Consider the following 27,119-nt stretch of genomic DNA (forward strand, 5'->3'; position numbering starts at 1 on the left):
AATCAACACAGTGCTACAAACACTTGTCCACAACGGTCCATCCACAACACCATCAACAACAGCATAGTCTCCTGTGGCACTCTGTGGTGCTCCACAGTAGTCTCAGTTACAGCTGAAGGTGCTCTCATGTCTCTATATGACCTACATTTGATTTAAAAAACAAACACAAAGAAAACACATGTACTCACGACCAGCTTCAGCCTTTCCAGGAGTTCCAGAATCAGCTGCAGATTTATGTTCTGTTGTAGGTGAAGACATGAGATGATAAGAGCTCAGCAAACAGGTGTCCCATAAATACATTATTCAACAACAAACAATTGAGAGTTTGATTTAATCTACATTGAGAAGACAATAGCTGCGTATGCACATTAATCTCAGTTTATAAGGTAGGTAACTGCATTTCCCATTCAGTTTTTCATACATCGTTCGATGCGCAAACTTGGACACAACCTCAGTGTTGTACACTGGAGTTCTCTGGTGTTTTGGGTCTCAATACAGACACCCTCATCTAGGTGGCCTGACTGAGGTTGATCAAACCCTGGCCTGTGTCCGAGTGGCATTCTACTGGCCCCACTGTTCACCTCGTTTTAGCCAGAGCCATCAGGATGCTCTCTCTGCCATCTCCACGTTGCTGTTTATTTCATTTTTTACATTTTTACATTTTTTTATTTTGTCCTGCCTCAAACTCTTGAAATTTGGGGAATTATTTTTTTTTCTATTAACATAACAATGGAAACACAAAAAGATGATTTTTTTAGCCAAATTCTGATGAATATAAATATGAATATGCAAATACGTTGTATGGAACCCATGATGTTTTTTACACAAATGAGCTAAGGTTACTTAAAATTCAATTTTCATCATCTATTTACATACATTTTGGAATTTAATTTTTTTCTTTAAGACTGTCTAAACAGTCAGAGCACATCTGCATAATGTTACTGAATCAACACAGTGCTACAAACACTTGTCCACAACGGTCCATCCACAACACCATCAACAACAGCATAGTCTCCTGTGGCACTCTGTGGTGCTCCACAGTAGTCTCAGTTACAGCTGAAGGTGCTCTCATGTCTCTATATGACCTACATTTGATTTAAAAAACAAACACAAAGAAAACACATGTACTCACGACCAGCTTCAGCCTTTCCAGGAGTTCCAGAATCAGCTGCAGATTTATGTTCTGTTGTAGGTGAAGACATGAGATGATAAGAGCTCAGCAAACAGGTGTCCCATAAATACATTATTCAACAACAAACAATTGAGAGTTTGATTTAATCTACATTGAGAAGACAATAGCTGCGTATGCACATTAATCTCAGTTTATAAGGTAGGTAACTGCATTTCCCATTCAGTTTTTCATACATCGTTCGATGCGCAAACTTGGACACAACCTCAGTGTTGTACACTGGAGTTCTCTGGTGTTTTGGGTCTCAATACAGACACCCTCATCCAGGTGGCCTGACTGAGGTTGATCAAACCCTGGCCTGTGTCCGAGTGGCATTCTACTGGCCCCACTGTTCACCTCGTTTCAGCCAGAGCCATCAGGATGCTCTCTCTGCCATCTCCATGTTGCTGTTTATTTCATTTTTTACATTTTTACATTTTTTTATTTTGTCCTGCCTCAAACTCTTGAAATTTGGGGAATTATTTTTTTTACTATTAACATAACAATGGAAACACAAAAAGATGATTTTTTTAGCCAAATTCTGATGAATATAAATATGAATATGCAAATACGTTGTATGGAACCCATGATGTTGTTTACACAAATGAGCTAAGGTTACTTAAAATTCAATTTTCATCATCTATTTACATCATCTATTTACATACATTTTGGAATGTAACTTTTTCTTTAAGACTCTCCAGACAGTCAGAGCACATCTGCATAATGTTACTGAAGTTGCATTTTTTTTTCAAGATAACATTTCAGTAAGACTTTATATGTGGTATCTTTAAGAATATGTTGACTCGGGTTGTGGCATTCTGGGAACAAACTTCCGCTGCTAGGGTTTAACTGCAGTGCAACCATGATATGAGCTCTCCATACTGACTGATCTATAGCTGAAGCCTTGTTAGTTCAGTAAGTACTGTGTAAATTTCATAATCAGAAGGTTGCAAGTTCAATCCTCACATGGGGCACAATGCTTTTTTATCAACTATAGTGATAAACCATGGTTATCATTGGTCATGGTTATCATGGTTATGGTCATGGAGGTTGTCATGGTTACCCAAACAATCATAAAAACCCTGGTTAATCCATGGTTAATTTCCCTAAGGGATTCTGTGGAGCTCCTGACTAGTCTCAGTTTACAGCTGAAGGTGCACTCATGTCTCCATACATAGTCCATGAGTACACAACCTTAGTGTTGTACACTGGCGTCCTCTGGCATTTCAAGTCTCACAACAACTCATCCAGGCGAGCATGACCTACATATTTTATATACAGCGGGAGAAATAAGTGGGGTAATGTTGCCACGGGGGAAATGTGGGACATTTTTTTTTTATACTTCTAGTGAGGCTAGTCGCACCAGAGGGGGGGGGGGGATCCAGTCATAGGTCTCATGTCCTATAAAAGAAAAAAACACATGTACACCAGAATAGGATTTCGTAACATGGGTGGTACCGCCCCCAAGGGTGGACGATGCTATGGACTGCAGGGAAGGAGCCGACTGAGAAGGGGATGCTGAGGCACAAATGGGGAGTGTTTATTTTAAATAACTGATATCATGATGTATTTCTGCAACTGATTAAATAAATAAATGTCTATTTCAATCAGAGCCACTGCTCCCACCTCACACTGTGCAAAGGGAAGCAAGTTCTGGTGATGGTACCATTTCCCCCCAATAAAATGTCAAAACAGCAAAACATTTTCAGTAAGTATAAAAGTCCATAAATAAAGTTATGTGTAATAAAGTAGAATGACACAGGAAAAAAGTATAGGGTCTGGGGTTGAGCAGCGCCCCCAGGAGGCTGGGAGTCAGCTGAGAAGGGGCCACTGAGGCACAAATGGGGTCGTTAATCACATTTAGCCATCACAATTTGTTAAGCTTTTGCACTTGATGGGAGAAAGTTTCACATAGGATAGCTTTAAATAAAAAGCATTGTGGTTATTACATCACCACATGAGTTACATTCACAACTACGCTGTCCATCTGGTGTGTTTGAATCTTATTGAACAGCTAGGATGACCAGACAACGCTATGTCAAACCTCGCTTTATCACCTATCTTGGATTTCTTAACCCTTAGAACCCTAAGCTGTTTTTAGGGCATTTTCACTACCTTTATTCATAAGGATTTATTCTGGTCATTGTAAGTGCCACACACACATATTATATATTGTTTTTTGCTATCCAGATCATTTCATGTATTAGTACTAGCATTGATTTTATTTAGATTTTTAAAGAATTAAAATATAAAACGTGTATTATAAAAAAGCTTATATTTCGACATGTATCTCACCACAGCAAGCTCATAGCTCTACATGCATTTCATGTGTGTGTAGGGCAGACTGTCCTGAATCGGGCAATACAATTGCCATGTTGGAGGGATACTCTGGGGCTGAGCAATTTACAGAAATATGTGGTGTGTGATTTACGGAAATAAATGCCATTTTTTATTTAGTGATGAAAAATGACCTTTCTGCGCTCCATATCTGTGACACGAACTGATCTGACCTGACTTGACCCGAGGTTGTGTGTTAGTCTGCGTGCCTGGTGTATGCACTCATAATGATTCTCAACTTTTTACTGCATTGCCATGAACAAAGTAAAGGCAAAAAAGGTGTTTCTTTGTTGAAGAAATTGGGATGCAATGTGAGCCTTGAATTGGATGCCATGCAGGAATTTGCTAGGATCTCAAAACCGGATTATGAACATGCTTTGCCATAGAGAAACACACGATAGCGTTGGATTACAAACATGCTTTGCCACAAAAACAGACAAAAACGTGGGGTAAGTCCAGCTTTATGAAGTTATTATTTTGCTGTCACTTCGTCTGTTTTATAAACCAGAAGGATGTACTTGGTATCAAATGATAGCTCTGAGTCTCCTCTTTCATCTGACATGCGTGGCATATCTATCCGATCACGGGTCCGCGAGTAATTCAAACAAGAGTAATGGGTGTGCAGCGTTGGTTTGTGTACATGACGTTATTATTTTGCAGTCACTTCGTCTGTTTTTATAAGCCAGAAAGATCAATATACATGGTACCAATGGATAGCCCTGTGTCTCCTCTTTCATCTGATATGCTTGCCCTATGCGATCACGGGTTCGCGAGTAATTCAAACGAGAGTAATGGGTGCGCAGGTGAACGCAGAGAAGTATAGACTGTAAATATGATGCAATTTGATTTAATTTCATGATTTTTTTTTACTTTTCATACTTGATCGTACAGACAAGTGTGTAATCTCTTTGGAAGGCCCCACTTCTGCTCTGTCACGCAATAAAGGTTTCACAGTTGCGGAGCAATGTAACAGAGAAGAAAGGGTGTGTTTTTTGACGCACTTTGCGTCAATCGGGTTCTAAGGGTTAATTCTGCCTTTGTGAAATACCCCTCTGATATTTCAACTTTGTTCCCGAAATCGAGACGTCGAGATTAAAGTTGAAATATATTTTTTCTACATGTCTGGCCCTAATACTCTGTCATACAAATATCACATTACCTCAAATGGACTAATTGTTGTAAAAAGGAACTTTATATTCACAACGTCACTGCACAACTAAGGCTGTGTACATTTGTTTTGGGGCACAATGTTTTTTTTATCAACTATAGTGATAAACCATGGTTATCATTGGTCATGTTTCTTTAACTTGCATAAAACACTGTCCTGCGGATTATACACAATGCGGCTAATACACAGGAAATTACTGTAAAATACAGTATATCTTGCCTGAAGAGATTGCCAGTTACCTAACATATCTTAATGTAAATTATAACAAATAAAAACATGTTATGCTATCACAGCATTTTTAGGTCTCCAAGATGTAATGATTCATTGCTTTTACCTCTTTTGTCTTTCTCCAGGTTTCCCACCTTCACCTCGAGATCTGCCAGTGACAAATAACATGCAAATGAGCAATTGTGAAGCACTGGGTATCAATATCACCACCAAACATGCCTGTATCACGTCATTATAAGTTTAAATTGCATGTACAGTATGCGTGCAATACCAGTTTTTATTACTTGATAAACAACGACTATCTGCACTATGAATCATGTCAATTATGAACACGTAAATTGTCATCCTTTATATTGAATTCCAATTTAAATAGTGCACTACAGAATTATGATAACATAAGACTAGGCTTACCGTAATTTCCCAACTATTAGCCATAGCTTATACATTGATTTTGCACAATTTCTTCAACTATGAGGTTAACACACGGGGGCAGTTAATATGGAATTAATATGGTTTTTGTTTTTTTTTCTAGCATAAAACACTGTCCTGCGGATTATACACAATGCGGCTAATACACAGGACATTACTGTAAAATACAGTATATCTTGACTGAAGTGATTGCCAGTTACCAAACATATCTTAATGTAAATTATAACGAATAAAAACATGTTATGCTATCACAGCATTTGTAGGTCTCCAAGATGTAATGATTCATTGCTTTTACCTCTTTTGTCTTTCTCCAGGTTTCCCACCTTCACCTCGAGATCTGCCAGAGTAGTAGTTTGTAGATAGTTTAGATAGATAAAAATTACCAGTCTTATTGCTGTGTAACACGCTCTGGAAATTCACAATTTCGTCGCCGTTTTAAAAAAAAAAAACATAGTCCAGTCCATACAACTTCATTTCAATTTCGAAAGAAATACTGGACTATGTTTTTTTTTTTTTTTTTTAAACGGCGACTAAATTGTGAATTTCCAGAGCGTGTTACAACACACTCAGCAATAAGACTCCTACGGACTTTCCCCTCAAGGTGGCGGCAAAGATGGCAACATTTCTGTAAAGGTACTGGCTTGATGAAATTCATTCTGGACTCTCTATTCGACCACATAAAGACCTCGGGATACTTCGGTTTGGCTTTAGGGACCCTCTACTCACTACCACGTAAGTGTTATGTTGTTTGGAACTGTAGAAGAGGTACAAAAATAGCGTTTTGTAGCGGCGCAATTGAAATGCCCCGCTCACTTCCAGGCTACGAGTTGTGACTGAAAACGGTACAATCGAACTTTCTCAAAACACATCCGAATGACATAATTTTGATGTCAACTCAACGTATGTACCCCCAATCATCCGGAAATCGATCTAAAGTGCATTTTACTCCGGATAATTCCTTTAAGGGTCATACTTCAGGGGAAAAACTTAAGGTGTTTTGTGTTTACCCTCACAGTGGCACCATGCGTGCGTGTGAAAAAAGTCCCGTCTGAAACACTGTCGCGCGGCGCAGCGTTCCAAACGTTGTGTAATCAAATACACCGGTATGGCGGTATATTAAAAATTCATATCATAACGAAAATATACACCGGTATACGGTGTGAACCAGTATACCGCCCAGCACTCAGTACTCGTTACTTATGTTCTTTCGATTTCTTACAGGTTGGGTCGTTGTTGCCCATAACACGCTAGCATTGTGCTAATGAATGACGTCATCAACACATTTGAAAGGCTTTTTAGAACAATTAAGTGACTTTAAAAAATATAATACTCAACCAAGTGTATTTTCTTTGCCTCCCCTTTCGAATACAATATTCAAATTACTTGAAAAAAAATTATATCACGAGAAAAGTGGATTTTGAGGGGTACAGCTCCATAGACCTCCATTCATTCTGCACTCGTGGACGAGCGCCCTCATGTGGAACCACAGAAGGAACTGCAACCAGTTCAGAAACCGGAAGTTTTCCGAGAGTGGCAGTTCTCCCCTTATTAGACATTCTCTGGTAGAACCCAAAGTATTTCCAGACAGCACTTTTTAGATGAGTTGGTGACGTAATTGTTCGCTCAGGCTGGCCATTCTGTCTCTTCCATTTTGGCTTGATTTGGTCAAGAGCCAACGCTACAATACTGTACGTTTAGAGCACACGATACTGGAAGAGATGGCAAACAATAAAATAAAAAACAAACTAATCATAGACTGTAAAAATGCGCTACACATGGCACTAAAAACCGAAAAGTTTATTTATAGTTCGACTACGGATATTTCATGTCATGTTCGAATGCATATTCGAATATCGAATAAAAAGTGACAGCCCTATTGGGTTCCACATTGCTGTTGCCCTCATCATGTTTTAAATCCACCGTACATCTGTGTTAAGGCCTAAATCTTGTTGTCAACCTCATTTTAAAATCACAAATACATTGGAGAAATTAAAAACAAACATTTAACAACAGAAAAGGTGTAGAGGGAGAGTAAAATATGTGTGAAGTGCGCGAGTCTCACGCTCAATTCATGAGAGTTGGCAGCTCTGGTTCTACTCTGTGCATGTACAGTTGGATGTCACTACTACTTTGCTACACAGACCACATCCATGAAATCCTCTTATACAGCTGAGTAGTTTATCTGCATAAGGGCACAAAGCAAAACTCCTGTGGCGGATTTTCAAAAATGTCAACAGTGAGTGAAACTCGTGAGTTTTAGTAAAAATCTGTCTTTGGGAAGTGTGCAGCATATGACTGGATACTGGTCACTAGGATTGTACAGTGTAATAAGTGGGTATAAATAGCACTTTTCATAGTGTTTTGCTGTCGTTGTAGCATGAACCCTCTTATTATTTTAAATTGGATCAATGATGGCTAATGATTTATCAATGCCTACTTGGTGTATAACAGGTTAAATAATTCAGCATAAGTTGTGCAAGTGTAAGTACAAGTCTCCTGTGCAAGTGTAAGTGTGTCTCTTGTATTGTCAAAAGAGGGATAGCTGCACAGGGCCAGGTGCTTTAGATCAGCCATAAATATACCAAGCAGCTCTTTAGTCTGGCGTACATGCTCCTGAAATTGTTTCCGGCATAACAGAATAGATGTGGTGTCCCCAAAACCATGAGACAGTGCCTGATGTAACATGGTTACCTGGCTTCCCTGGATGGCTAGTAACATCTACAATGTGTCCCCCTCCAATGCAGCTGCTAACTGTCCTACCTCGTCCTCCTCATCCATTAGACTCAGCCATCAACTCAATCGTTGATGCCTGGTAAAATGTACGGCCATTAGACCTGCCAAACCATACCAAAAATTTTATCAGTGAGGACTAATGATTTATAAATGACTACTTGATACAAATAAGCATTACAGGTGAAATAACCCTTTACAAGTCAGCATATGTTGCTGTATCTTGTGCTAGGATCTTACCAAGCATGAGTCTTGGAGTGCTAGGGCCTGTGTCTGTCTTTACTTCCTTCTTCCATTTCAAAAGTTGACTTTTCAAATACTGTTGAACCAAAAAGGAATGATCTAATTATTATTATTACTAGGAATGTAATAGTAAGGCCTAAGTCCATGACATGTTTCCGGTTAAAATCGAGAGTAAGGAGACGTTTCAAAGAGAGAGGGAGTTAAAGGACAATTCCGGCGCAAAATGAACCTAGGGGTTAATAACACATGTGTACCGAGTTCGACCGTTCGCTGGGATTTGTTTTCATGCTAGTCGAATGTGACCAGTTTTATTGCAAACCGCTTATTAGCGTTAACGCTAGCCTTCGGGGCACACGTACAGAGAAAGAAATCGCTATTTCTATACCATTAACAAGGCTCAAAATAGCCCCACACTTACACAGTAGCATAATGAGGGTCTCTACATGTAAACCGAAGCATTGAGAACTTTGTAAGTGTACAGGCAGTTTATTAAAAAGAAACACATTACCGTTGACGTCTGGTTCACATACAGGCAGGCGCCTTGGTTACAACTGGGATGTGAAGTGAATCTCGGGTGAAACGTTGTTGCAGAAGGACTGTGCAAAAGAGAAGCACTGAACGCAACAGGAGACATAAGAGATGGCAGGTTATTTGAACGAATTTGAAGACATCAAGGATGAACCCTTATTGGACGTCCTTATCTTTTCGAGTCGGAATACCAACGAAGAGCTGCGGGAGCTCCGTGAAAGGGCTATGAGAGAGAGAGCTAGAAGCTGTAGTCAATACCACACACAGGCGGCGGCGATCCATATGCTACCAGAGGGACATGGATCCACTAAGTAAGTAGCCTACACTACACAAGTTATGTTACATCGGAGCTATTATTTCTGATAGGCCTATATTGAGCAAATTACGTTTGATTTTAGTTCACATCGCCTGCCTGTATATGTGAACCAGACGTGAACGGTAATGTGTTTCTTTTTAATAAACTGCCTGTACACTTACAAAGTTCTCAATGCTTCGGTTTACATGTAGAGACCCTCATTATGCTACTGTGTAAGTGTGGTGCTATTTTGAGCCTTGTTAGTGGTATAGAAATAGTGATTTATTTCTACTGTACGTGTGCCCCGAAGGCTAGCGTTAACCGCTAATAAGGGGTTTGCAATAAAACTGGTCACATTCGACTAGCATGAAAACAAATCCCAGCGAACGGTCGAACTCGGTACACATGTGTTATTAACCCCTAGGTTCATTTTGCGCCGGAATTGTCCTTTAAGTAGCGCCAATCAATTTGATCCCGAAGACCTTCTCATAAGCACTGAAAGGGCAAACAATCTTTTCCCTTTCAGTGATATGTTATTTCAAATGCTGAGAGACTGGAACATTTTGAAGCAGTGCATGTACCTGACAACTCACCTTCATACATGTATGAAACCTTTCGGGATTATGTGTTTTTGTGTGTCTGTAATGTGCAATGAAGACACTTTGCAACACCACATGGTAAATGTAAGTTTGCAACATGATGAGTTCAATGCACTTTCACATGTTCGGTGTTATGCAGAGAAAACAATTCACGAAAAAACGATTAAATGAAGCTAGAATTAGATAGCTAGCTCTCCAACACAGCAACCAAACGACAGGGCACACACACAGGCGCGACATTATCTAAATCATAATTTAAATATCTCCGATATTTAATACGTTAGTAGCATTGAATAAGCTAAAATGAGCTTCCTTCCCTGGATGGTGCTAGCTAGCTAGCGAGAGCTTTGCAATTCATGGGTTTCATCAGGTCCCTTTACACAGGTGTATTAATCAAGCACCATGCAGTCTGCATTCATAATCAAGGTGCATGATTGTATACACCTGTGGAAAGGGACCTGATGAAACCCATGAATAGCACACACACAAACACACATTTAACGTCACTAAGTTAACTAAATGATTAGTCATTAACTAAATCTGATTGCTAGCCTAGCACACGTACTCGATTCAGATGTAAAACCTAACGTTACAGTTATCCAATGACGTGACTCCTGTATTATGTTGTTGAACAACAAAATCTTTAAATAACAGTTTTTGGCTTATTATGCCATCTACCTTAAAAACAATTTCTTACCAAAGTGAGAAAGACTTCTCTGCTGTGCTGCACTCATGATGGCCACACAGTGACTGAACTGCTGATCAAGTTCCCGCTCAAAATTACATCACTCAGGATAATTTGGTTGACTGTAGTCAGCCAGCCCAGTCCATGTAAATTAAGGCCGGAATATTAATTAGTCAACATTTAAATTGATATTATGATATATTTCTAGATAAAGAGCAAATTACATCTATAATATACTGGATAATTACATACAGACTATGTTTAAAAGACTCATTACCATTTACTTTTGTTCTAATGGATAAGCCTAAATCTACACATTGTACAAAGACATATAACGGCATACACAGATCATACACATATAAGTGTTATGGACATGGAGTTGGGCCATAGGTCTGCTGTTAAACTACGAAGTTATACATCAAATGTATACGGCAGAACATCAAAACATCACAGACACCAACACAAGTAAATAATGGAAAGGACGTTTATTCTCAATTCTTATAGAAAAACGAAACACCATACACACAGGCTACACACCCACAGACACTTTTATAGGTCTTCTCAGAGACACAAGTGTACAAAAACAAGTGCACCCGAGGCGAAACATCACTCAGGAATATAATTACAAGTCAGCCAACTTCACACTCATACTACTGCATATCCTGATGACTTACTTGCTGTACGTATTGACTTGATTTTGAGTCTGTGAATGAAGTCAAACCTGTTAAATCTACTGGATAAGAAATTGGATTCTACTCAGTAAAGTAAAGCACTTGGAAAAACTAGTCTCTTCTTGCATAACCACACCCATACACACACACACACATACAGTACACATGCACGCGCGCGCGCGTACACACACAAACCCACATATGCACGCATACACACACTCGATCACAAACAGTCTTCCATGGCACTGGTGTTGCCGTTGTGGTTACAGCAACTCCTCAAACTGAATGAAATTGAATATGGTGCAACGATGGAGCACTAGCCCATGAGGTAACCACTGTAAGAGAAAGAGAGAAGAGGAAGTTATTCTCAGAGGTTGACCTGATGTCACATGACATGAGGTGAAAAGAGTACTGGTGGTGGCGGAAATTTCAATGGGAGGTGACAGTGTGACAATTAAGTGAAATTATGACCTTTGATGTCATGGTGAGTGTGACATGAGGTATTAGCGTGATGTGAGGGGACATTTGTTGACAGCGTAATATGTTTTATGACATCTTAATGGATGGCATGCCATTCGGTAACAGTGTGATATAGTAGCGGTGTGCCGTTTTGCCACTGGAAGTGGGTTACCAATTAGTCTATAGCAGCGGTTCCCAAACTTTTTTCCCCGCGGACCACCTTCTACATCCTGACTCGGCTCGCGTACCCCCACCATCCAACACATAAAAAAGTAACTCATTCTATTGACGCATTCCAGGCATCGTTGTTTAATTAGCCGCCCTACATGATAACATAATCAAAATGTGCAACTGGTCTATGAGCTCTCACGTTAAAAAAAACAGTGTGGAGAACCACATTAGAATGGTTAGGTAGCATCTCACTGCAGACCACGCACTGTGGCTTTGGGCAGTCTGTCTCCCAATCCACGTGAAGCCTAGGGCTATATGCCTCATCATACTTTCGTTTTCTTCACCTTCATTAGTCTGCCCCCCATCCCATTCCATCGTTACCTGTGTCCTGCTCTGTTTCTCTCGCTTCTCCTCTTCGATCGCTTTAATTAGGCCTTTTGGACAGTGTCCCTGTTTTTAGCCAGTTTTCCATGTTTACGCAGACTTCTACTGTACCTAGCCTATACTTCAACGAAACTAACGCGCCAGATATTCTGGCTGCCCACAGGAAATCACATGTAGCCTATTGTGTGTAGCTTATTTTTTAATGAAAACATACCCTATTATAGAGTTTACAAATGATTTCCTTTAATTTCACGTTTCCATATCATTATAACCCGATTCGAAATTATGTATTATTTATGAATTAATTAAAGTATTAATTAATTAATCATTTTTAACTCCTTTCCGCCATTGCCCTTTTCATCTCGCGTACCCCCTAGTGGCAGCTCGCGTACCACCGGGTGTACGCGTACCACAGTTTGGGAATCCCTGCTATAAGCCAACTAGTGTGACCCTCTTCCAGTGAATTATGCTAAGCTAGGCTAACGGTGTCAGTCAGAGTTTAGAGAAAAGTATCATCTTATCTCACTCTGGGATAGACAGCAAATAAGCTAATATCCCAAGGAAGGCAACTAATAGAGAATGTTTTGGGCAATTCTTCTTGTTGTTCTGGCATGTTCCCATTGATATTGGGCAACAATTTCTCCTTTTCTCCTCTGGAGAACTTCTATCATCAGCAAGCAAATTTTCATGATCCTCCAATCAGAAGAGATGGAACCAATTACGTAGTTGCCTAGCAACATTGGTCAAAAAGTTGCTCTGTAAATCATCACCTTTAATATGTGGTGCCATCGTGACTTAAGGAAGCTTCTTCACTAGGTAAATTGCTACTATATCCCATGTTGAGAATGGTGTTTAAAAAATAGTGCCATGTTCTCATCTAGGCCTAGCCTGACGAGCCAGACCCACATCAAGATGTAGGGTCTGGGGACTCACCATTCGCAGTGCTCAGTCCGAGGGGCGAGATAAACGGTTGTCTTTCAAGTTCCCTCTGCACGCAATAGGATAGCGCTACAACTCATGAGTCCCAAGCGTTTTCCCACCAGCGGAGCTAGTTGGCTAGTTGTTCAAACTTTTGCCAACTTAAAAAAAAACTTAACTCGTGTCACGCTGTTTGCCAACAGCAACATCCATCTTCTTTGTTTTCAAGTAGCAGGGAATTCACGCCGAACCGTCGTTACTCTGCCATCATTATGTTAAGTCCGCCTACCGATTCTACACGATGTGATTGGCCTGATCGAAGTTTAATTTTTCCAGCTCGCAAGCCAACGGAGAGTTGCTAAATTACCCTGGCAGCAAAGTACATTTTCTGCCACTAGGGTGCGTCTAGAGTTCTAGGCTAATCTAGGCCTATTCTATTAGTTATACAGTATTTACTGATGTTCAAAGTTTTTGGCATGGTATCGTTTCAGTATTGGTATCGAGATACTTAGGCACAGTATTGTACGTCATAATTTTTGTATTGTGACAACACAACAATGTGATATGATGTAGACTGACGTAGGGTGAGGAGAAATGACATAGGCCTAAATTTTGTGAGAGCTTGACGTGTGGTGACAACGTTGTGTTTAGTGTCAGTGTGGCGTGTGTTGCCATGGTTACTTACGGGAGCTTCATCCTCATGAAGACACGGGCCATGAAGAAGCTGAGGAGAACGCTGACGAAGCCGATGAAGAGCAGCAGGAAGCGGTTCAGCTTAGGGATGTTGGGTGCGTTGGAGCGGTCCAGGATGATGAAACCTAGGCCGCCCATGGTGAAGAGGAAGCTCGAGGCCAGACCCTCCATGATGTACTGCCCGTTCACCCTGGAGAAAACGAACGGAGATCATAAACAAGCACATTTCACTTCTTTAAAGGGACACCAGGCAAGCCTGATGCTTTTTCTCTACGAAACTCCCCCTCGCTCGGTCTGAAGCTCTTTTCCTTTTCTTTGAGTCTTCCGTCAAGGGTTTTCGGTGTTTCTTCGCCGGCTCTGCCATTATACACACGTTTGCAACAATCTCTAGCGTTTCGTTAGACTGCCTCTGTGCTGTAAACTGATCCTGCTTCGGTCGGCGGGTAGGATACACCGAACTTGCAAGTGGGATATTCTTCCTACAGGCAGTAGGGGCGGGCGAGAGAGCCTTCATTCGCCCCGTAATGAGTCATTTAACCATATACCGACTTACGAAGATGATTAATTAACACGAAAACGTTGCCTGGTGTCCCTTTAAAGCACATTTTCTTGCGTCTTGCAATGTTTTAGTTAACATCATGCACTGAGACAAATGCATGCATTCAAGATTAAATGGCTGGGAACAGGATATGTATTGATCCCATAACAAGGAGCTTTTCTTTATGATCATGCACTATTGTGTAGGATGAAGTATTGAAATCCTTTTTGAAGGAGAATATAACCATTATTTTAGTGTTCTGGGCAGGAACCTCTGGCTAAGTAGCCAAAAGTAGTTGGACACAGGACCAAACGATCAAAGACCTGACTCACCTGTAGGCCAGGAAAGCCACGGGTCTCTGATGGCCGTGCTCATCAGTCATAGAGCCGACACTTGGTGGTTCCACAATCACATCATAAATAATGCCTGCAAAGAATTATATCAAAATCAATGTTGAGGCGTAGACTAAAGTTACTCGAACTGCTTTAACTGCTATCAAGGCCCAGGCTGGTCAATCATAATGTAACGTTAACGTACACTGTAACAGAGATGTTAACAATTCAAAACGCCTTATAGTTTCCTCGTGATAAATGCAACCAATGTGTGAACAAAGACCATTACGTTAACTTTACCTGAAACCTGAACCAGTCCAGTGCATATCATTGGCCTGTCCTCCTGAATTAATGGATCCTCAATGCTAGGCTAACACCACTTAGTTTTGCTAAACGGCCTTTTATGAAAATGCAAAACCCACAGCTCCCACCTTACACAATGACTAGTGCTGTTTCGCACCCGTACGACCAAACATCAAGTTAATTTGTTATGCATCCATTAAATGACCATCATAACAAGGCCAGCTTTAGCTGGCTAGCAAGCTAGATCTAGCAACTGTGCATAGCGTTACAGGGAAACGTACCTCCAGTGATGAGAAAGTAAGACACAATGACCGCCGCATACACTGTCATAGCAGAAGGCATATGCAGCCATGATGGTTTTTTAAGCTTTATATTTGGACATTCCAATACAGTGAACGGAAGACTGTACAACGTTTCCATTTTTTAACAGATTCTTGCACTAACTATCGTTGCTTCCACTCAGCACAGCCAGGCACAGCCACGGAGTGCAGACGTCACAGCAGACTTCTCTACGCCGACGTGTCCAGGAAGTGTAATTCACTATTAAGCAATGTAAATAACTGGATTCGAAGCCACAAACACAACCTAATTGAATGTAATTAAATATGTATGAGAACTCACGTGAAAGATAAAAACGTACTGAAATATTGTTATGAATACATTTGTCGGATTAAGAGGCGTTTTACTATTTCTTGATATTGCATCTTCCAAGACTTTGACATGTCGTCACCCAAAAAGGACGAATGAAACTGCTCCATTTATTTCCGCCATTGTAGCTGAAAACCTGCTGAAAACCTAGTGGCCGGGCCAGACCTTTCTTTTACTGTCTATGGGCCAGACACCACTGCTAGTTGTTTGGCAAATAACTGGTACAGTATACCTTTCCTCCCACTAATCTTTCAAGCATTTACGGGCCTTATAGTTCATGTACACAAAATGTTGCAACATAAAACCTTTCATGTTAATATTGTGTCAACCACATTCTTGATATAATTGACATTGATCCATGCCAACCTAACTCACAGAACTATACTGACTTAGTGTAACATTACATGAATGGTATAACTGAATGACTGTTAATGGTTCTAGTTAAAAGGGATGTGATTTGTTGCAGAGAAAGTATGCAACAAGCAGACCTATCAAACTAGGCTATAATGGGTGACCGGGACAATCCATTACTTTTGGTGTACTTATCAGATAACTAGTAGAGCGGCTACAGGAAAAATCGTGCAAATTATGATACAAGCGTGAAATTCGGCAGGTATGTGCTCAAGACCAATACAATCAAATCTACCTGATTGGCCACTTGAAATGGCGGCCATTTTCCAAGATGGCCGCCAAAAAAGACCCTAGAAATTGATTTATTGCTCAGAATTCACCAAAGATATTATGATACAAGCATGAAATTAGGCATGTATGTGCTCAAGACCAATACAAAAAAATCTGCCTGATTTGCCATTTTTAATGGCGGCCATTTTCCAAAATGGCCCCCATGAAAAACTCTAAAAATTGGTTTGTTGTACAGAATTGACAAAGGAAATTATGATACAGCCATGAAATTTGGCAGGTATGTGCTTAAGACCAACACAATACATTCTAACTGATTTTCCAGTTTAAATGACGGCCATTTTCCAAGATGGCCGCCAAAAAATACCATAGAAATGGATTTGTTGCACAGAATTGATCAAGCAAGTTATTATACAAGCATGAATTTTGGCATGAATGTGCTAAAAAAACAATACAATCAAATCTACCTGACTCGCCACTTGAAATGGAAGCCATTTTACAATATGGCCGCCAAAAGACTGAATTTAGCCCAGATGTGAGCAAGAAAATGATGATACAAGTATGTAATTTTGTGTGTTTGTGCTAAAGAGCAATATAATGAAATCCACCTCATTTGCAACTTGAAAATGTAATATGGCAGCCATTTTTAAAGATGGCCACCAAATAAGACACTAGAACTTCATTAATTGCAATTAATTTAGAAGATGTGGCCCAAATCAATGTTAACATTCACTACATTTCTGTTTCCTTCTATGATGAAGTCATTGGAAATTCAATTCATTCCTGTGTCAAGTCTTGCACAATCAAGTTTGATAGGCAATGCATTAAGAGAGTGGGAGTGGGATATTTTTTGCTAATAATGTATAGCCATCTTTATCTGTCTTTGCAGGATTCGTATCAGGAGACTTGTTCTTTTGTGTCCTGCTGACACAGACAGCACTTTGACCAGTCAGTCGTTGTCCATTGTTAATCTAAAAAATCAGATTGAGGTATGATCTTTTGATCACCTTTTGAATCCATGCATGGAACAGTTATTTAAATTTCAATTCGTTTTGGGCTGATTGGCCAAATGTGATTCAGAATTTAGTGTAGGTATTTGAACAGAAAGACGCACGTGTATAAAAATGCTATTTGTTTTTCAACAATGTAAGCCTGTTTTAACAAAGCTGTGCAAACACATACAGCAGGTGGAGAAGAAGAAAATGCCTTTGATGAGTGGTGTGGCAGTATATCAATACCAATTGCTGATTATTCTGACCATGTCACAAGTAAGATGTTATATTTCTTTACCCACCCTCACCTTGAGGATGGAAAAGGGCAATGTTGCTACAGTTAGTCAAACCAAACTTTTTTTTTTTGACGTTGCGGTCAGTCAGGCCTTCAGAGTGGTTACACAGAACACTTATATGCTAGTATGCCTCATATATAATATTCCTGTCTGTTCTTACTGCCCTACTTTGTAGCCTACTCTCCTACCACAAATTACACTGTATATGCCGTTTTACATTTGAGTATATGCACTGTATCACTATCCATATCCTTACAATATTTAGACCAAAACTATCTGAATTAAACCAGCCACTGAGGTTATTCGGAATTAAGTTTAGTCACTTACAGCGACATTGGACCACTGCTGATTGATTCACTCTGGTCGCCTTGTTCTCTAACTCTGGGGTAATTGTGGGGACAGTCGCAGAGCACAAATTATAGTGAGCGGCACATTATTACCATATTATTACCGTTAGTACCATTAGCACGTTATTAGTGTTTTTAAACGCCCATATCGAGAAAATCATAAATTACCGTTATTAGCATATTATTACCACAATGGTATCGCATCACGCACCACCCTCCATTGACATCAAGAATTGTCATTATTAGCATGTTATCACCATGTTATCAGTGTGTTATAAGGGGCTTATTTGTCGTTAATAACTGTTACCGCTGTTATTTGCATGTAAAACCAAAAGCGACCTATGCGACCGGAAAGACGGAAGTCATTATTTGTCTATGGAGGGTCGGTGAATAAAGCGACCAAAGTGAATTCGCCTGGAGCGAACCAATCTGGACGACCAGAGCGATTAAGCGATTTTGCAATTAAAAGTCAGCTAATATGATGGTAATGAGCGGTTCGGCAAAAAACAATTGGAATGCTCTTATCTTCGAATGTCCCAAGCTGACAAGCCAGAGCCGTTATGTGATTAGCTAAATCAAACATCCAGAGCGAAAAAAGCGAATTCATGACAAAGGTTCTTCAACGACCTTGGCTACTTTGTAGCTGAGGTTGTTTCTGGTGTACACGCATCTTTTGTTTAACCGCAACATCGAGAAAACCATGAATTGCCGTTATTAGCATATTAGTGTCATTATATTATTAGCATGTCATAACCATTTTATTTGTTTGGGGGGTGGCATCACGCAACACCCTCCATTGACATTAAGAACTGGCATTATTAGCATGTTATCACCATGCTATTTGTGTGTCATAAGTGGCTTATTTGTCATTGTGGAACATTTTTAATATCTGTATCACTTCATCTATGGAAACATATTTAAGGAGAGTGAACAATTATTTACACCACATTTGCAATTTGCACATTTGAACTTTGCAAATTTTTCGGGTCTTTTTGGACGCCATCTTGGAAAATGGCCAGCATTTCAAGTAGCAAATCAAGTGGATTTGATTGTATTGGTCTTGATCACATCCATGCCAAATTTCATGCATCCATCATAATTTGCTTTGACAATTCTGTGCAATAAATCAATTTCTAGGGTCTTTTTTGGCAGCCATCTTGGAAAATGGCCACCATTTCAAGTGGCCAATCAGGTAGATTTCATTGTATTGCTCTTGAGCACATACATGTTGAGTTTCGTGCTTGTATCATAATTTGCTAGGTCAATTCTATGCAATAAATCAATTTCTGGGGTCTGTTTTGGCGGCCATCTTGGAAAATGGCCGCCATTTCAAGTGGCCAGTCAGGTAGATTTGATTGTATTGGTCTTAAGCACATACATGTCGAATTTCATGCTTGTATCATAATTTGCTAGGTCAATTCTATGCAATAAATCAATTTCTGGAGTCTTTTTTGGCAGCCATCTTGGAAAATGGCCACTATTTCAAGTGGCCAATCAGGTAGATTTGATTGTATTGGTCATAAGCACATACCTACCAAGTTTCATGCTTGTATCATAATTTGCACGATTCTTGCCAAATTGGCCTTGTAGCCGCTCTACTATACTGAGTGAATCACAGCACATTCAAAACTTAAAAACCCATAAGGACCTTCAAGTGTGGCACACTGATTCACCCTCTAGTCTCACAAATTAATTTGTGTGAAGTCCACCATTTGAAAGTATTCAGTGTGAAAATTATGTAGAAAATATGCCTTTAATGTCTTACCAGACGAGGTTGTTAAAAGTAGATGCTTTAAGACTTATGGTAGCTTAAGCAGTGATTCAAGAAAAACAGCAACAATCAAGCATATGGTTCCCACATTTTATTGCAGCAGTACAAATAGACATTTACTTTGACTTCTGGCTCTGTGCCTGTGCCTTGAGCACTTTGACGACGATCTTCTGCTCCTCAATGAGGAAGGCACGCTTGATCCTGAATTGGGGAGAAAATATACAAAGGCATTAGATAATCATAGATATCACAGGGCAAACCAAAACAGAGTCTACTACAGTCACAGTTCTCACAGATAATGTTGGGCCTATATTACCATTTATAAGAGTACATTTTGCACTCTGAATCAAAGTGTGCTTAAAACAATTCAGTTCGGGGGGGGGGGGGGGGACAAAAATAATCATAAGATACTAACACTAGTCCTTCCGCTCATGGCAAGCATGCGTAACAGGATGGCTAATTTCAGGAACAGCAGCAACATACATTATGGATTTCCAAGGGTACTTTAATACTGTGAAACGTGCCATTTTCTTAGACCTGTTCAATGACCCAACTTATTTTTGATGATAAAACATGGTCATGTTAAACACAGACACACACATGCGGGCACCACTTGCCATCAAGACTATGCAGTTTCTGAGGTTGGGGATGGAATACCCCGCAAGAGTTTGAAAGTCTTCACAGCGGACCACCGGCAACAATATCACCAAAATATGTTGTTTTGCATGGTTATCAACATTTCTTAGAAGTACCTGGGTTGTTGATGGTGTTTGCAAGGTTTAGGCATGCTTTTTAGGTAGACGGCTCTGCCGTTTTAGACCAGAACTCTAATGCTTCTTCAAAATGGCAATACCCTAAACACTGAAAGGGACCATTTCAAACACTAATGACACTACCAAGTAATCTCATTTTAGCTAGTGGCCAGAATGGATAATCTCGGCTTCATGTGAAGCCAGGAAACACTAGATAGCTGGTGTGTGTGTATGTATGCATGCATATATATATATATATACATACACACACACACCTCTGGACAAAATTAAGAGACCACTGCACATTTTTCTAATGTGATTCTACAGTTGCTGAGTGACATTTGAATGAGTTGACAGTCATTTAAATTTGCAGGGGTCTCTTAATTTTGAATATGACCGTAGGATGACATCAGAAAAAAGTGCACTGGTGTCATTTTTTTCAAAGCTGTATATATTATTGTCAAATGCATCTAGCTGACACTTTTATCCCAATAGGACCCATGTAGTGGCCACTGCATGCCAGCCAAGTTCCTCCGACACTACTGCCATTTCTTCCAGCCATTAATCAAAGTAGCTGAACCCCAATAGGCACAGCTCCTCAGCCAGGTAGATCATTCTTGAATTTCCCCTTGGGGGATCAATAAAGTATCTATCTACCTATATCTATCTATCTATCTATCTATCTATCTATATATCTATCTATCTATCTATCTTTCTATCTATCTATCTTTCTATCTATCTAATTAGTGAGATCTGTGCACTGTGCACAGGTAGAACCAACAAGTGGTTGGACTTTCTAAAGCCGAGGTTACCCAGTTCTGCTGAGCAGTCTTTAGTCCCTCGACAGGGATTCTCAACCTTGCTCCCTTTCCTGTACTCATCAGTAGCCCTTGCAGCTGAGCACATTTTATACAAAAGCCATGATTTCAATTTCTCAAATGAGGTTTGCGCAAAGTCGTGAAAGTGTCAATAAATCTGAGTAGTGGAATAGAATGGAACTGATTAATAGCATAAACAACAAGAGTCCCTCACCTGTCACGCACACACTTTGCGCACATGGAACCACCATAAGCTCTGTTGACGTGCTTCTTGGTCTTGGAGAGCCTCATCAGAACCTGCGGCCTAACAGCCCGGACCTAAACAACAAAACACATAAACAAAAACAAAAAAGTTAGCCAGCTGATAAGGTCTCCATCACTACAGACAAGGGTTCACAACTGTTATCGACAGTAGGGTGGGGATCACATTAGCCAGCGGCAAGTGGCAGGTTTACTATTGTTCGGCAGCGGAATGGTGGCAACGCTAGCGTTGAGCAAGCTGAGCGTTGAACTTGGTTCAACTTTCAAAGCGCAACGTGAGCGTACTCAATTGACGGACTGCTTGTGTTGCTTAGGAACGAGACAAAACTTATTATAGTCTGAGCGTTGCGTTACGTTTGCTGCTGCCGCTTGCTAATGTGATCCTCGCCTAAAGGCCTAGTCACAACCATCATCAGTATCAGCTGAGGGCAGTATTATTAATCAAAGCACCATATACCCTTTTCAGTATTACACCTCAACACATGTGAAATTATTTTCAGACAAATCCAGGCCAGGCCATCTTTACACTAAATTAATGTTTTGAATAGAAATAACATACTTCCACATGTTGCTATAGATACATGCATCTAACAAAAGAATCGTGAGCATGAGTTTGGGGCAGCCGTGGCCTACTGGTTAGCGCTTCGGACTTGTAACCGGAGGGTAGCCGGTTCGAACCCCGACCAGTAGGCACGGCTGAAGTGCCCTTGAGCAAGGCACCTAACCTCTCACTGCTCCCCGAGCGCCGCTGTTGTTGCAGGCAGCTCACTGCGCCGGGATTAGTGTGTGCTTTACCTCACTGTGTGTTGAGTGTATTTCACGGATTGGAATAAATGCAGAGACCAAATTTCCCTCACGGGATCAAAAGAGTATATATACTTATAATCACTTGCAGTAAATTAGATTTAAAAAAATAAATAATAATAAAAAATAGCACTACATTACAGACAGGGGTACATGCCCAAACATCCATATTTGACAGCATAATTCTACTGTTCATCTCGAGGAAGTACTTACACCACGCAGTCTTCCTGGGCAGATGCCACATGCCGACTTGGGGGCCTTGCCTGTTTTCTTGGTGTACAGATAAACAATGCGGTTGCCTGGTGTCCGGGACCTGTGAAAGACACACAATTCAATTTAGCCTTCAGGGACCAGGTTTAGTAAGAATTGTGCAACGGTTACTGTCCAATCTCACTGCAAAAGTCCTTGTTGAAGAGTTCCATATTTGTCAAGGGGTAAAACTATACTGTAGTTTGAAAGCTTGCAGAAAATGCCTGACAAGGTCCTGCCAAAGTGCTACATTGTGTTCAACTTCATACTCCAGGTAGCATTCATAATAGAACAAAGACCAGTTTCTGATAGACTGCAAGGTGGACAAGACAGTTGGTGAAAGCCATGATCAGATACCAACATCACCTAAAGAAAACTGACTTGGGCTCTCAAGTAGAACCTGTCCACATACACATGCCAAAATGCTTCCATCACTAACGTTACCTCGTAAAGTGGGGATACTAACTATCCCATTGGTATACAATAACATATGGACTAACTCAAAATCCACACTTGCACAGCACACCACGTTATAAATTAAAAAATGTTCAAGTTTAATTGGGAAAGTACTTACAGCCGAGTCTTGTTTGAGGCGGTGTTGTAGGACAACCTACGACGGTAAGTCAGGCGCTGCACCATGTTTGTGTCTGAAGGAGATGGAATGAGAATATCAGTTAGGTTTCCACACATACACCGATACTTATTAAGGTGCACGTATCACGGTTGATATAACGTTACGTAACTACAACAGTCATTACCTAAAGTCCAATATTAGCGATTAAGGGGGTAACGTTAACACGCACACACACACACATTTAGCAAAGCGCTAACATTGAAATGCTAATAGTTAGCACAGCCATTCATAAATGACAAATAGCTGTAGCGTACAAAGTGTCTAAAATATCTGGACCGAGGGGCTTCAACTGAAAACTATTCAAATAGGAATACATCTGATCTGTAGTGTCTGTCTGCATTTATGTAACTCAGAAAGGCCTCTCTTATTAGATTCATCATTCTCCGGCATGAACCAAAGTACTAGACAAATTAATATGAGACATTGCCCATAATAACACAAAATGTCATAACCTAGAGATTGAGCTTAATGTATTCTATCTGTATAAGCAGAAAAATGACAGATACCGCACTTCAGAAAGGCTGATTATCTTGGATAACTTGGACTTTATTTTCCGTAGAAAAGAGATCCGCCATACCTGCAATCGCCGCAAACGGAAGAGGAAGAAATTAGCGCGAGAGTTGAAAGTTGAAAACACCACGACAGAGGAAGTATTCTTTCAGTATTCTATATAAAAGTCTTTCTCAGTCACATTTTCTTTTATTTATAAAAGCATTGTTTTTAATCTGTGTTAACCTAGGTTCACAAACGCTTAATATATTGTTATTACATCATAATTTAATTGAAATAAATAAATTACCTTTGTCAAGTTAATTTTGAAAGAGGTGTTTGGAATTATGTATTACTTTTATTTTGAAATATTGAAGTTGCGACGCAATTTCTCACGTGTCACTCGGAATGATGGCAACATTGGAGTTGTTGTGTGGTCCAATACATTGCTGAAAACATGGTTAAAACGTTTGAATTCAAGTTTAGCGACAAAGGCAACGCTCTTCCTGAGGGTTTTTGGTCTGCCGTGGATGTTTGGATAAAGAAGCCTCACGTTGTCAATAAGCGGCTATGTGGCGTTATACAGACCGAAGATAGAGATGTAGACGTGGGAGAGTTTAAAGATTTCTTGTCCAAATTGACACAATGTGGCACTGATGAACTCAGCGAAGTGGTCTCCTTTTTAGATAGTGGCACAGACCACTATAAAGGCCACTTGATTAACAGACAGTTGTCTCTTACAGTCAGGACAATTATCCCCAAGGTAAACACATACGGGACCCATGCACACAAGGAAATAATACTCAAAGGTAACTGCCTCTGTGTTTATTTCAGTTTTAGTAATGTTATAGATTCTGTAAACTTGACGTGTTTATCTTACTTCACCTCCAGATGTCGGAAGGCAAAGAGTGTTTTTTGTGCCCATTGAGCAGGAGGATGGGGATAGCCATCTGCTCAAGAAAAGTAACATGTACCAGATTCAGCTTCATGGGGTAACAGATGAGTACTGGTGAGTCTAAATGCAAATGTCTTCATGCATGTTTTTGTACTAATTACTAATTATTTTTCTACTAGGGATACAAATGTGTCTTAGTGGAAAGTGTGTTTTATTTGCTTACTTTGCAAAGTCAGTTGAATGCAGCACTTTCACATTTTCTAGCCGTCACATCAGTGCAAATTAAGACAGCTGTTATAATTTGTACCAAACGCCACTCCGCCAAGTGAGACCTCCAGACACCTCTTCAGCCAGCATCTTACACCATCTCCCACCTCCACTAGGATGCTGTCCCTCCATGTTCCTCACCCTGAGGAGTGGCTGAGCGACGGTGTGGCCTACCCCAAACTGCCCTGGCTGGACAGCGAGCTCCTACCCAAGCTGGCACGCTGGGCCACGGAGAGCCGAAGCAGCGAGTTCAAGAGCACCCTCTCCCTCATCTCCGTGCAGAAGTACAGCCTCCAATACCAGCAGCTCAAGGACAAGTACAAGGAAATGGTGAAGGTGAGAGAAGTGCTGAAGAGGAGGAGGAGGATCACAATTTACATATGTTTATTTTCATCCAAAGCGACTTACAAAATGAGGAATAGCATTCCAGCTGCATTGCACAGTAGACTGCTAGTACTACTACAATAAATAGTGCTACCAGAGGATGAGAGTGCAGAGGTTTAAGTAGCCTACTAGTAGTCTAAGTGTGGCAGAAGATGAAGGAGGGAAGAAAAAGGAAGTAAATAAATAGATCAAATAGGAATCAGCACAAGTAACTTCACCCAGTCAAGTTATCTTGTTGAATGTTTATGTGAAATGTTTATGTTATGCTTCTTAGTAGACACATTTGTCTGAAGCGACTTACAATGTTATCAATAAACATGAGGAGACAAGACCAGGCAAGTTTATTTAATACAGCACATTTCATAAAGGGGGAATTCAATTATGCTTTGCATAAACAAAAACAAGGAATAGTAAACAAAAGCATATAAGTGCAATAGTTTAAAATAGGTTAAAAAATAAAATACAATAATTTAAAGACATAAAAACATAGAGTGCAACTAATTAACAGGAAGTGCATTTGATTAGTTAGCAGAAACCATCTGAGAACAGTTTGGTCATTTGAAACTGACAACTGAAGGGCTTTTTTTTTGAGAGAGAGAGATGTTTTCTCTCCTGTAATTAAACAGGAGTGGTATTTTTTTAATCAGGCAGGAAGAAAGACTACCACATGAATAATGAAATGAGGAAGAATTCTCAAACATGTTTGATGTCTTTTTAAAATAAAGGAGTTGTACAGTATTCTCTCTGAAGTCCCGATGGGATGAACTGAATTAATTTGCACTTTCTCTCCTCAAGGTTTGGCCTGAAGTCACAGACCCAGAGAAATTTGTCTATGAAGATGTTGCCATTGCCACATATTTGCTGGTACGTAACGGCATTCTCTAGCCTTGCAGTAGAGCAGTGTTTCCCAAACTGTGCTGAAAGAAAGAAACTGAGAATAAAAAATAATTTTTTACCATGACACTTTTTGTGCGCACATCCAAAAGCAGGTGCTGGATAAAAAAGTATTGCCGTAGAAAATCTCAAGGAATATCCGCACACTGGCTGCCCTTTTACTTGTTTATTTGGGGATACTTCAAATAAACAAGTTGAGATTTTCTATGGCCATGAACCTTACCCACCCACCCCCTTTGTCATGCTGAATAGGGGAAAAAATTACAGCACTGAGCAACAGACGGTAGAATACAATCAATAATTGAGCTAACATTATGACATGATAAATATCTTGCGTAGTGGCAGTGCCATTAAACAGCAATTATCAAACTATTGTGTCACTATTGTATGTTTATTGTCACAGTGGTGCGCCGTGAGATTTTCTCATAGTACATAGTGTGTCGTGAGAGAAGTTTGGGAAACACTGGTATGGAGGTGGTGGCTTCCTCTGCAGCTGATAAGGCTCACATCCGAGCCAGTTCTGGGCCAGAGGCCAAATATCTCTGGCCAAAGTGAAATTCCAAATTTTTTTAATTTTGTTCTTTTGTATGTATTTATTTATTTATGTGGAACCATTAACAGTTGAAATGGTCGCATGAGGCATCTCAGAGCCCAAGGCCCTAGCTTCCCTCGAGCATCACACGGCGATAGTAGCAAAGAAAATTCCCTTTTAGCGGGGAGAGACCTTGAAGGGGGGGCTGTCTGCTTTTAAGTGGGCGACATATGGAAGAGATAGAGCGAAAAGATGGAGAGAGCGAGGGATGGGATGGGAGAGAGGGCGAAGAGAGATGATGAATTAGCCTCAGTCGTTGACTCGCATATTTGTGTGAGTGCACTCTGTTGAAGGTCACCGTTCAGGTGATGCTTTTGGAGTCAGTTTAAGCTTAAGGCACATCTGCAGAAGCACCCTTGACTGGTTGAATGATGAATAATTTGTCAATTGACCTTAAAAAAGCATCTAAAGACTCGTCCGTTTATCTTGTAACTAACTAATTCATTCTCCTTACAGAATCACAGTTTGCAAATGTGTATGGTTATTGTTATTATTCTCTTAAATCCTA

General features: G+C 40.2%; 3 protein-coding genes across 3 annotated transcripts in view; 1 reads left to right on the forward strand and 2 right to left on the reverse strand.

The window, feature by feature from the left end:
- Positions 1-10,880: 10,880 nt before the first annotated feature.
- ostc (oligosaccharyltransferase complex subunit) lies at positions 10,881-15,403 on the reverse strand. Its single transcript, XM_076288562.1, has 4 exons — positions 15,161-15,403; positions 14,577-14,670; positions 13,699-13,896; positions 10,881-11,416 (listed from the first exon to the last, which is right to left on the reverse strand). The coding sequence occupies exons 1-4, from the start codon at positions 15,297-15,299 to the stop codon at positions 11,398-11,400; spliced, it is 450 nt and encodes a 149-aa protein (XP_076144677.1). The 5' UTR covers positions 15,300-15,403; the 3' UTR covers positions 10,881-11,397.
- Positions 15,404-19,648: 4,245 nt separating this feature from the next.
- On the reverse strand, positions 19,649-23,700 carry rpl34 (ribosomal protein L34). The gene is made up of 5 exons (XM_076288563.1): positions 23,668-23,700; positions 23,031-23,103; positions 22,421-22,520; positions 21,357-21,460; positions 19,649-19,773 (listed from the first exon to the last, which is right to left on the reverse strand). The coding sequence occupies exons 2-5, from the start codon at positions 23,093-23,095 to the stop codon at positions 19,689-19,691; spliced, it is 354 nt and encodes a 117-aa protein (XP_076144678.1). The 5' UTR covers positions 23,096-23,103; positions 23,668-23,700; the 3' UTR covers positions 19,649-19,688.
- Positions 23,701-23,983: 283 nt separating this feature from the next.
- trmt44 (tRNA methyltransferase 44 homolog) overlaps positions 23,984-27,119 on the forward strand; it is a 24,932-nt gene continuing 21,796 nt past the window's right edge. The window contains exons 1-4 of the mRNA XM_076288564.1: positions 23,984-24,388; positions 24,471-24,588; positions 24,858-25,077; positions 25,921-25,989. Coding sequence (XP_076144679.1) covers positions 24,037-24,388; positions 24,471-24,588; positions 24,858-25,077; positions 25,921-25,989 — 759 coding nt within the window. The 5' untranslated portion in view covers positions 23,984-24,036. The remainder of the gene's footprint in view (positions 24,389-24,470; positions 24,589-24,857; positions 25,078-25,920; positions 25,990-27,119) is intronic.

The sequence above is a fragment of the Alosa pseudoharengus genome, unplaced genomic scaffold, assembly GCF_046254945.1.
Source record: "Alosa pseudoharengus isolate Yale_2024_CS ecotype anadromous, Long Island Sound unplaced genomic scaffold, YU_APseudo_1.1 YU_APseudo_1.1_scf_17, whole genome shotgun sequence".
NCBI lineage: Eukaryota > Metazoa > Chordata > Actinopteri > Clupeiformes > Clupeidae > Alosa > Alosa pseudoharengus.